This window comes from Crocuta crocuta, unplaced genomic scaffold (genome assembly GCF_008692635.1).
Source record: "Crocuta crocuta isolate KB4526 unplaced genomic scaffold, BGI_CrCroc_1.0 scaffold155, whole genome shotgun sequence".
Classification (NCBI taxonomy): domain Eukaryota; kingdom Metazoa; phylum Chordata; class Mammalia; order Carnivora; family Hyaenidae; genus Crocuta; species Crocuta crocuta.
Genome location: NW_027530365.1, coordinates 1,341,090 through 1,354,537, shown reverse-complemented (window position 1 = coordinate 1,354,537; position 13,448 = coordinate 1,341,090). Strand labels below are relative to the sequence as shown.

At 43.7% G+C, this 13,448-nt stretch overlaps 1 protein-coding gene across 1 annotated transcript in view; it reads left to right on the top strand.

Annotated features, from left to right (window-relative positions):
• The window catches only part of JAK1 (Janus kinase 1), a 125,499-nt gene that overhangs the window by 88,484 nt on the left and 23,567 nt on the right, over positions 1-13,448 (top strand). The window contains exons 6-9 of the mRNA XM_077766138.1: positions 3,491-3,654; positions 5,359-5,698; positions 7,279-7,464; positions 11,664-11,821. Of these exons, the coding sequence (XP_077622264.1) occupies positions 3,491-3,654; positions 5,359-5,698; positions 7,279-7,464; positions 11,664-11,821 (848 nt within the window). The remainder of the gene's footprint in view (positions 1-3,490; positions 3,655-5,358; positions 5,699-7,278; positions 7,465-11,663; positions 11,822-13,448) is intronic.

Here is a 13,448-nt window from a genome sequence, read left to right as displayed (position 1 = left end):
ACAGTTGTAGTAGGGTAGGAAGATGAGACACTAGATAAAAAGCAGAAGAGCAGTTAGAGTCACCTGAATTACAGTTCCCTGAGATAACCAGCATTTTTGGTGATATGCTTCCTGATGTTACCATGCAGGTATATATTCTGTACCGTGCAGTTTTTTGAAAATATCCTGTCATTTCGTAAACTGCTTTTTTTTTTTTTGCCCATTCTATTGATCATCTTTCAGATGTCAATTAATATAAATCTTTGCTGTATTAATGGCTTCATAATCCTTCATTCAACAAATAATTACTACTGAGTGTGTGATCTTTGCTGAGGCATTGCAGATACTGTGGTGAACAAGACAGAGGTGGTCTCTGCAAGCCGCAGATGCAAAATCAAGCTGGGCAAACGGAAAACAAGTAAAGTGATACACAGGGAATACATAAGAGTTGTCAGAAGTCCTATGAAGGAGGAAGCTTTTGTGATAGAGAATATAGGGAGGAGGTTTGATTGAGAAGGTCTGATGTAAATAGTGTGGTCAGAGAAGGTATCTAAGGAGGTGACACTTGTACTGAATCTGGAAGGAGAAGGAGTCTGTAGTTCTAAGGAAGGAGAGGGGAAAGTGTTTCTTCTGTCAGAGCAGTTTTTCAGCAGCACTACTGACAGTTTGGGCTGGGTAGTTTTTTTCTCAGAGGGACTGCCCTGTGCATTGTACGGTATTTACCCACACCCCTGGCCTCTGCTCATTAGATACCACCCCCTCAGTTGTGACAATCAAAACTGTCTCCAGACCTTGCCAGATATCCCCTACGGGGCAGAATCTCCCTGGTTGAGAGCATTTGATAGAGAGGGAACAGAATGTGGGAAGGCTCTGAGGCAGGTTGGAGCTGAGAGGAGAGTCAGTGTGGCTGGAGGAGAAGAGGCTGATGAGAAGGAGTGTGACTGGTGAGGCCGACGAGGAAGCAGATCATGTGCCATGTTGGTCCACGTGACAGAAGGTGCTGGTTTGGCTGAGTGCGGTGGCAGTTGAGTTTTGAGAAAAATGGCAGACCGGCAATTAATTCTGGAGGGAGAATTGATAGGATTTGCGGATGGGTTGGCTGTGGAAGGGGAGAGAATCTGAAGTGTCAAAGGTGCTTTTGAGGTTTCTGTTTTGGGCGTTGTTTGATAGATAATGGAGTCATTCCCTAAGTAGGGAAGGCAGGGAGGAACAGGTTGGAGGAGGCTTGGGAACAAGCCATCTCCATTCTCATTTGGAGATGCCTGTGGAGATTTCAGGTAGGAAGTGAGTATGAGGCTGTTGTCCACAGGAAAGGCCCTCCTTTATTAAACTTGTTTCCTCTTTCTGGGCATTTTTTGTTTTTCTTAAGTTTCCCCTATTAGGCTGTCGCTGTTACAGTAGCAAGTGGTTGTGGGCAACCTCCATACTTGTTTATGTATGTGTTCTGTTACTCCTTTAGGGTACACTTTCCCATGTGATTTTTATGTCCCAGTTCTATCCCATTGCCCAGCTTTAGTTTCTGCTTCCATTTCGTCCCCATCCCATACATACCTGAGAACTGGACTTAGAGATGGCAGGAATGCACAGCCCTGGGCAGAGAGTGTGTTGTTGAAAAAATTAAATGAATTGGGGGCGCCTGGGTGGCTTAGTCGGTTAAGCATCCGACTTTCGCTTAGGTCATGATCTCGCAGTTCGTGGGTTCGAGCCCCGCGTCGGGCTCTGTGCTGACTGCCAGCTCAGAGCCTGGAGCCTGTTTCAGTCTGTGACTCCCTCTCTCTCTGACCCTCCCCTGCTCACGCTGTCTCTCTCTCTCTCCTAGAAATAAATAAAACATTTAAAAAAAAATTAAATGAATTGGCTGTTTTCGGACTGATCGTTTTTTATTCAGTCTCCCACTTTTATATTTTCAAAGGAATAGCGCGCCGTACTTCAAGAATAAGTATTGCATTAGAATCTGACCTCTCAGATGTTCACATGAGAGTTACTTGAGGTGGCTGTACAGTGATGTTTACAGAAAATCACAGCCAACCAAAATCATTTCAAATTTTGTTCTGCTTCTTCAAACATTGCCGGCAGAGATGTTAGTTGCTGGTCCTTGGTAGTTAGTGGAAGTGAACAGTGTGCTGTCCTTACTGGAGAGAAATAAGAAATCCTATCTGGGAAAGAGGAGGAATTGCCGCAGTGAGAACCCTCCATCCAGAAACCACTAAGTCCCTTCAGGGAAGTGAGTGTCTTACTTATGTAGAAACAGCACCCCCAGACTTCACGTCTACCTCTGTTCCAATGCAAGAAAGGCTAGAGAGTTCAGCGCGCTTGATGTTAGTAAAGTTGAGTGAGTGACTGCAGCACAGTGTTGATGAACCAAAGCCCAGGAGTCCCATCTAGGTATGACTTTCCTTCACTACTTCCTGGGTCCCCAGCTCCCACGGCACTCTGTCTTTCTACTTGACTTTGTTCCTTGTAACTACTTGATGTTATGTATTGTCGTTTGTTTATTCTTTCTTCTCAATACGGAATCTCCCTGAGGTCAGGAACACAGTTTGGCTTATTGCTGTGTATACCCCTGACACCTAGAATGATACCTGGCCCATAATTGGTTCCCAGTTATCAATAGTTACTACATGCTGAGTGAAATGATGTAACCTTTGGGTGCCTTAGATTCCTCATCTGTTAGATAAGAGGTGATGACGTTAGCACCCACCTTATGGGGCTGTTGCGAGGATTGAATGAAACAGTAAATAAAAGGAATGTAGTACACAGTCTAGCACTGAGGCTAGGGTTTCATAAAGGGGAGGTAGCATTGATATCATCATATCATCGTCACTACTCTGTATAAGATGGGTGATGGGGACTGCTTTCTAGCTTTCTTCTTTATTTTTGAAGCCCTCACTGGCTCTTGGAATGCTTTGCAACTCCAACGGAGAGAAGGTATATTTTGGTGATACATTTCACTACTAGGAACTTGAACAACGGGTGTTGAAAAACTTGTGTGTGGTAATGATTCACTGTAGAATGTGTGTTCCTTGCCCTTTCTCTAACTCTCCATCAGAGTGAGGTGTGGTACGTTGTCAGCTATACAGCCAGTGCCTAGGCTAGGCTATCTCAGTATGTATGTTTGTGGAATTAATAAGCCAACCCCAGCCAGCTGTCAGCCTCCCTTGCCTGGTGTTGTCCAAGCCCAGAACATGCTGCTGGCCACCATTATTTATAGGATAAGCCCTGAGAAAGGGTTTCATGTGTTTACACTATTCATTGGCAGCTCGCATGGTGCTTAGTAAACATTTGTTCAATCAATGAATTTATTACTGGGGAGAACAGTTCCTTAGTCCCCTCATGCCCAACTGTTGAGAAAGAGCTTTGGTGACAGAGAATCTATAAACCTCATTCATGTCATCACTACTTTTCTGGGTGGCACCACCCTGTATGGGCAACCTTCCTCTTAAGACTAGAGACACACATGGACTCTTGAAACTCAAGTGGTGGTTCATTTCTTCTCACCTCTGCTCCAAAGGGACAATATGATTTGGTCAAATGCCTGGCTCCTATTCGAGACCCCAAGACCGAGCAGGATGGACACGATATCGAGAATGAGTGTCTGGGAATGGCCGTCCTGGCCATCTCCCACTACGCCATGATGAAGAAGATGCAGTTGCCAGAACTGCCCAAGGACATCAGGTAAATCTTCCTGCTGGCTGAAGGGTTGATCGTGGAGACAGTGTTATTTTTATACGTTCCCATACACCTCAGTTTAATCCCTGCCAGTTTTTAGCTGACCCTTGCTCTCTGCAGAGCCCAGATCTTTTTTTAGAACATTTATAAAAGGTAGTACAATTATAATTGGGTCGTGTTTTGAATATGGGCTCCTGACCTCAGAAATTTGTACTCAGGTGTAACTTCTGGATGAGAGATGCCAATCAAATTGGTGGCCCACATGCTTGCCCTTTGCCTGTCTGCTCATGGTGGGCATTGCTATCTATCACCACACTTTTTCCTTTTGTGCCAGAGCTGTCCTAAAATCCTTCTGAGTATTGTTCTACAGGCAGCTGCTGTCATCCCCAGCCTGAACTAGAGTTCACTAGAGAGCTGTTTATTTGATGTGAAGGATAGTACCTCAAGAAAATGGCACTTATTTAAAATACCATTCATAATCAAGTCTCTGTGAAGTAATGTTCAAACTGCGTAATTTCTACCCATCTATAAAATATGTGTGTATATATATTTACCAAGGAGTTACTGTGAATGTTATAAAAGAAGACAGACCCATTTTGAAGAGCAGCTTATTTATAGCTCTTTTATTTGAGATAGACAGCGTGCACCTTCCCATAAGCTGCCTTCTTGTATGTCTTGCCTGAGCAGAGTCTGGAGCAGGTCACAGGCTGGTCCTCAGTGATGCAGGACCGATCAGATACATGCTGTACTGCTGCTTTCTCTTTTTTCCATGGCTTTTGCTCCGGGCACCTCCTCTGTTTCATGAGACAAAGGCCTCCTCTGATCTTCCTCTCTATTAACCTTAATCTGAAATGTCACAATATGTGTTGGGGATAAATTCTAAACTTTACAATTTTCCACTGTAATGAAACCATTCATGCAGCAGGGATTACCCAGTGCAGGATGCTGGCTCAGGCCTGGGAGTATTAGGCAGACTGGTCTCCCCACTGGTTTGGTCCCCAGTTTGTTCTTTCTTCCATGGGTGTTCATACTCTTCTTAAAGCTGGCTCCTTTCAGCAGTCTGTCAGTTTGCTGAGACTCTGTTAGTCATAGGTACTCTCCAATTAGCATCTGCATTAGCAATTGATCATTCAGTTTCCCTGCCAATCCATTTAATTCACCTGGGACACTTTCACATGGCAGACATGAGGTCTTCATATTTAATTAGATTTTATGTGTTTTTCCTATTTCTTACAAAAGCAATATGTGATCTTGATAGAAAAATTATAAAACCTAAAAGTAGAACCTACAGAGCATCTGTAATCACTCTTGCCTCCTCTCACACCAGCATCTAACTGATGCTGAATCTTAATAACAGTTCATGCGAGTACATAGTGCATAGGAACAGTGATGCTGGCCAGCAGAAATACAGATAAGTCAATTTTGCTGCCTGCCTTTGCGACCCAGAAAATTGGATGATACTTGCAGGAATTCCCATGTCAGTACAATCTGTGGAACATGTGCTTTTCTTTCTCTTTCAGTCCCTATTCACTTCCATCCCCTTGTGATGATCAGCCTAGTGCTTCCTCCATCTAATTCCCTCTGGGGGCAGGCCCTCCTTTCCCATGGGGCAGCACAAGGAGGGAAGATTTCTAGACTTAGTTTGGTTTCCGTAGTATTCTCTGCTGGCCTGTACAAGAACAACAGACATTTTTTTCTCCTCTGTTTCAGCTACAAGCGGTATATTCCAGAAACATTGAATAAGTCCATCAGGCAGAGGAATCTTCTCACCAGGATGCGGATAAATAATGTTTTCAAGGATTTCCTAAAGGAATTTAATAACAAGACCATTTGCGACAGCAGTGTATCTACTCATGACCTGAAGGTGAAATACCTGGCTACCTTGGAAACTTTGACAAAACATTATGGTGCTGAAATATTTGAGACTTCCATGCTATTGATTTCATCAGAAAATGAGATGAATTGGTTTAATCCAGATGACAGTGGAAACATTCTCTATGAAGTGATGGTAACTGGAAATCTTGGAATCCAGTGGAGACAGAAACCAAATGTAAGTGGTGATAGGCGGCCGGCAGAACAGACCGTACTGTGTCACGTACCTATTCTGTTTATCCTGTTGGGATTAGCTGTTTGCATGTCATCCCTCCTGTCAGACAAGTGTATTTGGCTAGAGACCATGTATCATTCATCTTTTATTGTGTTCATGAAGCAGTAGATCTAAATAAATATTTATTGAGTTCTGTAGGAAAATAGAGAAACATAACAATAGCATATATAATATATAATAATATAATAATAATGGCAGACGTTTATTGAGTGCTTACTGTGTGCCAAGTACTTTTCTAAGCATTTTACATGTATTACTTGTTTATTCCTTTAAAAACAAACAAACATGGGGATGAGCACTGAGTGTTATGTGGAAACTAATTTGACAATAAACGATTTGTAACAAACAAACAAACAAAAAGCCTTGAGGGAAGTACTACCATTATCCCTATTCTATAGATGAACACAGAGGCCCAGAGAAGTTAAACTTGCCCAAGGTCCTAACAAACTAATAAACGATTGTGCCAAGAGTTGAACTTAGGCTTTTGGCTCCATGAAATAGGGTAATTGATTTTGTGATTTCAAGCTGCTTTTTGAAGTGTTTGCTGGATGAGGCAAGGGAGCAAAGTGGTTTAAAAGCCTGGGTTTTAAACCTAAATAGACCTCGTTCAGATCCTGGGTCCACTGTTTGTAGTTCTGTAGCTTTGGGGGATTACTTCCCCTGTATCAGCTACATATTATTCATCTGTAAAATGGAGGTACTTACTGTATCTGCCTTATGGAGTTGTTGAGAGAACTGAATGTCAGCACAGAGCCCAGCATGTAATAAATGTTCAAAAATTATTATAGCTGCCATCATCATCATTATAATTATCAATAATATTAAAGCAAGGTGATATTATTTCCTCCTCATTTATTCATGCTAAAATAATAATGCCTAACACTTACCGAGTGCTTTTTTAATAGTAGATACACTGTTAATGAGAACTAATCCTCAAAGAAGCTGGTGAAATATAAGATCTGTTTTATATATGGATTGGGAAATGGAGGCTCAAATTGATGACCTAACTAGTTAATAACTGACAGATTATTCAAGCATAGGATTCATATCTTCTTTTGAAAGTTTCAACTTGGATACTGTTAGGAAGTCAAGATAATCGGTGGTAGATTCTAAAAGGAGAAAGCTCATGTTCTGTGCAGCCACATTTGGGAGGAACATGCTCTCTGCCTGTGTCGAAACATTCATCAGTCCAGAAATGAGAGGACCTGATGGTGGATGCCTGTCTAGTGGGCAGTTACTTCCCTTTCTGAGTTGACTGGTACAGTAGAGATTATGTAAAGAGTTTAGTCAGTGTGCTCATTAAGGTCCCTTCCACGTATAAAATCCCAAGATTCCCTGATAGGACCCAAAACTGCAATCCTAAGTCCACATGTACCATCTCTCCTAATTCCTGTGTAAATTCAGGCTGGCTGGCTTTCTTCTTGAGGATAGCCTCTATGACAGTTTTCCAGAAGCATTGACCTTTCTTGCCAATAGGAAATGAGAAAGCAACTTAACTCTGGCGCTTTTATGCATCTTATCAGGTTGTTCCTGTTGAAAAGGAAAAAACCAAACTGAAATGGAAAAAACTGGAAAGTAAACACAAAAAGGATGAGGAGAAAAACAAAATCCGGGAAGAGTGGAACAATTTTTCTTACTTCCCTGAAATCACTCACATTGTAATAAAGGAGTGTGTGGTCAGCATCAATAAGCAGGACAACAAAAAAATGGTAAGTTTGTTCTGGAGGCAATTCTGTGTGGATCCGGTGACGAGAGGGAGACTTTGCTGAGGACGGTTATGCAGCACATGCTCGCAGAGTTCCTGTCCCAAGGAGAAAAATCTCATGATTGTCTTTATTTCTCATTTCAATGAGAAATCCCCCTTGCTGACATTGGCATTATCAGTGTTGGATTTTGGTTATACTCATCTGTTCTGGAGCTTTTCTTTGGTCTTGCAAATGTGTATCTACTTCAGGATTTGCTGCCCTCCCAAAGACATTTCAGCATAAATATTTCATTCACAAAAGTTAGTGGATTTGAAGGAAAACAAGATCCCAGTGTTAGCATTTCCCCCCAAAGGCCCCTGTGCAACCTCTCGCCTGTCTGCTGAGTGTGGGGAGGGATGCATCCTCTGGGAAGAAGTCTCCAGGAAACCCGCTTTGCACTTTAAGAGCTTGTCAGGCTGGTGGCTGTGGCCACAGTGGCAGTACCCTTTACAGTGTCAGGCACACCCAAGTGACTCCGGACAGAGGAAGGGGTGTTCAGTCTCACTTCTTCTTTTTTGGTATCACTTGAGGACATAATCTAGACAGGCAGGCCAGCTTTGGCAGGGGAAGTAGGAGCGCTGCCAAAATAAACATGTTTGTGTCGGAGAAGTCACGACTGATGGCACGTGGAGAGCACAGGCAGCTCAAGTGGGTCCTGGTGGGGCGGAGATAGCACCAGGGAAGTGCCACGCTTTGCCTAAAATGTTGTCAGAAGGATAATGTAACACTCAGTGTTGGGAATGAGTCTGGTGATAGGGTTGAGAACAGATGGTCACTCTTTTACAGGTGGAGTAACTTGCCTTTCTGTTATACCTTTTATTTTTATTTATTTATTTATTTATTTATTTTTTAATGTTTTATTTATTTCTAGGAGAGAGAGAGACAGCATGAGCAGGGGAGGGTCAGAGAGAGAGGGAGTCACAGACTGAAGCAGGCTCCAGGCTCTGAGCTGGCAGTCAGCACAGAGCCCGACGCGGGGCTCGAACCCACGAACCACGAGATCATGACCCAAGCGAAAGTCGGACGCTTAACCAACTAAGCCACCCAGGCGCCCCTGTTATACCTTTTAGATAGCAGTTTGGCAACATGTGCTAAAAAGCCTTGAAAATATTTGTATATACCTCCATTTGAGAACTTAGTGCTGTTTTCTAGAAACAGATATGAAGCCAGTGGTCTGTGCATGAGAATGTTTATCCCAACAGAATTTACAGAGTAAAAGCACTGAAAATTACCCTAATATACAATAATAGGAGAATGGGAAAATTCATCACAGTGCACCTGAGTAGTAAAATATTATATAAACAAATTGCCAATTTTTTTAGTAATATGGAAAAATGCTTTGTAAATGGAAAAAAAAACAGAATATTAAACTATCTACAGAATGGTACCAATTTTGTTCAAACCATTTTTAAAAGGAATGCATATACATACACATGCTTCTAGAAAAATAAAATATTAATAGCTGTTGGGGTGCCTGAGTGGCTCAGTCGGTTGAGCGCCTGACTCTTGATGTTGACTCAGGTTGATCCTAAGAACTCAGGTTCTTGAGATTGAGGCCAGAGTTGGGCTCCACAAGTTTGAAGTTTCTCTCTCTCTGCCCCTCCCCCTGCTCATGCTTGCATTCTCTCTTAAAATAAATATTTTTTTAAAAAAATTAACAGCTGTTATTTGTGGTGGGATTATGAATAATTTAAATATTTTTATTCTCTTCACCTCCCCCCTTTTAAACAAGAAACGTCAGTTAATTTCATCAGGAAACTAGTGAAAAAGTGATGGGAGAAGCAGTAGAGTGCAGATAGATGTTAGTGGGAAGATGGAGAATGCAGGAAGGGAGAAGATAAAAATAAGAGCCATTTATTCAGCATATTATAGATCTAAGGCCGGATCTACAGTATTTTGTTTAGTCCTCACAAGGGTCTTAGATGTAGGAATTTTGGCTCTGTTTCCAGTGAGTGGGGGGAGATCTAGACCGTGGAGAGGTGTGGGAACTCATACAGGGTCACGGGCTGGGAATGTGGCCACTCCAGCTCCCAGGCGTTCTCTTCCCCAGAGACTGCAGGGAGGAAGGGCTTGGCACAGACGTGCTCGGGCTCTTCACCTCTGTCAGACCCTGAAGATGCGTAGCAGAGGGAGACATGCAGCAGCCAGCTGGTACCGTGTCTGTGAGGCCGCCCTGTCCCGTCCTGCTGATAGAGTCATGTCAGGCACCTCAGTCAGCACCGCTCGGACCACAGGGGCTGGCGGGTCTGTGGCAGCTGAGGGAGGAAGGCAGGGAGAAATAAAGTCTTGATCTCCTCCTTACTTCATTGTCCTCCACACATACCAGCTCTTACTACATGCCAGGCACTTCCTAGTCTAAGTGCTTCCTATTCTAAATGTATAGGTAATACACCTACCTATAAGAGAAGTGAAAATGGAAAGAATTTATATTTATATAAATATACTTATATTTATAAATATATATTATAAAAATATATATAAATATATTTATAAATATATAAATAAATTTATATAAATTCTTTCCATTTTCACTTCTCTTAGGTGTATTATTATCCCCACCTGTAGGGCGATCTGTGTATTTTACAGAGGAGGAAACTGAGGCACAAAAAGGTAACTTGCCCAAGGTCACACAGCTCTAAGATGACACCATTTGAAATTGCCAACATTTGACACTTTTTGACCTGTAAAAATGATGATTGCATGTGCTTAACCATAATAGCAAGTTGGAGATATTAAGATATGAACCCACATNTTTCCATGACCTTTGACTAGGCAGTACTTTGGCTGCTGGTCTTTCAGGAAAGCATGATGCTAGCATGTTATCAAACTATATCTGGATTTATCTCTTCTCTCTGCCTCTTCTTGACATCTCCCTTTTCCTCAGACTTCTGCTCTTAGGGAACGTAATTGCTTATGTGGTCTTGCTTTTTTATGTGATTGGGCTTCCTTTCAGCAACCCAATTCAGACCATCCTGAATTTGCTCTCTGGGGATCTGCAGGTCAATGCCAGGGAACGTGTGAAAGGAAGCACACTTAGCACAGAGTCTCCTTACTGAATAACTGTCTCCGTGGTGGCCTTGGCCTCCTTGGCACACAAGTCCAGAGCTGACCCTTCCTTTGGCAAGGTAGCTGTCCTTAGCCCCACTTACCTCCATCCTTTCTAGTGGCTTCTATCCACCCCTTTCCCTTTCACTGATTTTTCTCCTTTCTGTTTTTCCCTGCCACCAGCCTGTCCTTTCTCTGGTTCTATGGGCAGTCTTACTCTCACATGTCATTCTGCCCTCAGAAAACTCAGGTGCTTTTTAACATTCTTGTGAGTCAAAGCTCTAAATGGCTTTCCATACTTTCCCCAACCCCCCTTCATGAGGAGATGTTCCTGGTTGAGCCCATGGCTTAGAGGCAGTTTTTGTTCAGGGCTGTGTGACCAAGACAGAAACAGAATTCACCTGTCTTTATCTCCATGCATTTTTTTTGAAAACCTTCTTTCTGTGGAAATCCCCTCACTCATCCCCATTTTTGCCTTTGTTCTCCCACTTTGAGTAAGACTCTGCCTCCTCCAAACCCTCAGAGGTCTCTGGACTTCATCTAGCAGCCTCATCATTGTCTGGGACCATTTCTGGATTAAAATTTGGGAGTTTCACCTTCTAGACAGACCAACTCCATATGGGATGAAGCACCTGTGCCTCTGTTTCCTTCTCTATAAAATGGGAACGGTGCTGCATCAGTCATTGCTTAGTGCCAAGACCAGGGTACCACTTGCACATGCCCTGCTCCTCCTCCCTCCACTTCTTTTTGTAGTTCTCTGTACTTTTATACCAGCGTGGCCCTGAGGCAGGCTCGTTCCTCCATCTGGACCCCTGTGGCAGCCTCTCCATAGGTCTCCTGCCTGCCACAGCTGCGCCCCTGCCCTTCCACCTACACAAGCACACACACCTCATCTGCTAGTTTGAAGATAATAGACGAGAAGGTATGATGAGCGGTCAGAATCCTGTATAACTGTAAGGGGTACAGTTACTGTCAACAAAAAGTGTTTCCTTTTGAGGTCATGCATTCTCCATTATGTTTTAAATATCTTCTCACTCTGTACCTCCCCATAAATTCAGCTGCTTGAGGTAGTAGGCACGTGATGTAACTAACCATGGGTATGTCTTCTCTCTCAACAGGAACTGAAACTTTCGTCCCATGAGGAGGCCTTGTCCTTTGTGTCCCTCGTAGATGGCTACTTCCGGCTCACAGCGGATGCCCACCATTACCTCTGCACTGATGTGGCTCCCCCACTGATCGTCCACAACATACAGAATGGCTGTCACGGTCCAATCTGGTTGGTTCTGGAAACTTCTCAGTTCCTTTTGGTGTGAACAGAACCATAGTTGAGTGATGGGGCATGTGGCGTCATCAGTTGATTAGGTTGGGGCCAATTGAGCGTGTTGTTTAGAACTTACTGGGTGTCCTCGTTTTCATCCCTGCTGTCCACTGGTCAGGCCTTCCTGTCATCTCTTACCTTGGTTCGTGCCACAGAACCTTCCCTTATCTCCCTTGGGTTTCCTCATAGTTTAACCCCCTCATTTCTCCACAGCTGACCAAGAAGTGCTACACTTCCTAACCCCTTGCTGTGTCACACACACAGATAGATAGGACACGGGTCTCCATACCAGTGTGGTAAGCAATGGCATCCTGAGTCCTAAAGTGCCAGATAGATGGTGGGACCAGTGAGGTGACCTAGCCTTAGACTGGAAGTCTTGTCCCACCTGCATCTAAGACCTGATAGCCCTTACTCCAGTACCTCTGGTGATGGGGTACTTAGGACTGCATGAGACACGAGTAGATGATAGCTCTGACAATGACAGACATATGTATCTTTCTGATAGGGAGGCCCACAGACTCACGGGGAAACAGACACACAAAGAAATGCAAGCAAGGTGTTGAGCATTATAATAAAGCACATCCCTCAAATATCCCAACCAAGTTAGGCTTCAGGGCCCTGGCACTTGCTCTTCCTTTGGCCTAGAAGGCCCTTTCTCGGGCATGTATATAACCACCACTTCCTTTAGATACCACTCACTTGTCACCTTATTGGTGAAGTGTTCCCTGACCACTACCTACAAAGTAACAACACCTCTCCCCCCTGACCTCTGTACCCCATACTTCCTGGCTGCTTCACTCTGCTTTATTTTTCTTCGGTGGTATTTACCTCCTGACTTGCTGTGTGTATTTCCGCGTCCATTTGTTTTTTGTCCGACTACCCTCGCTGCCCAGAACATGAGCTGCAGAGAGGCAAGGGCACTGTGTGCTTTGCTCACTGCTTTTCCTCAGCACCTGTAACTGGGCCTGGCGCATACCGTAGGCACTCAGTAAATACTTGTTGACTGAATGAGTGTTTCATGTTCCATGGGAGGCTGAAACTCATGGCCTGAGGAGCCTCCTCTGAGTAGGCAGCATTCAAATCAAATCAAGCCCTGAAGGATCAGTGACGGTTGACAGGTCTTAAAAGAGGGGAAAGGGCATCCCAGGTGAGGGATCATCCTGTGCAAGGGCGTGAAGTTGTTGCTGGTGATAGAGCGGTTGGTGTGTGCATTTCTAAGACATGCTGACCACGTCGTTCCTCTTTCACCAGCACTCAGTGAGCGCCACTCACAAGATGTGGTAACCTCACATGGGGATCTGTGTAGCGATCATTCACTACCCTCTCTGTGCCAGGACTGATGGATCCTGGGAATACAAAGGAGTGTAAAACAGGCATTAGCATCTTTCTAATTAGCATCTTTTTAATTCTTACCAGTTTTTTAAAGTCAGTGTTAATTATTCAACTATTTACTGTGCAACTACTGAGCCAAGTGTGCTCTGGATACTGAGGATCCAGCAGTGAACAGAATAACCCCAAATGTGTGCTTTTCTGAGGATCATGTTCAAGTTGTGCTGCCTAGGTTTGGTGGGGAGGGACCCCACTA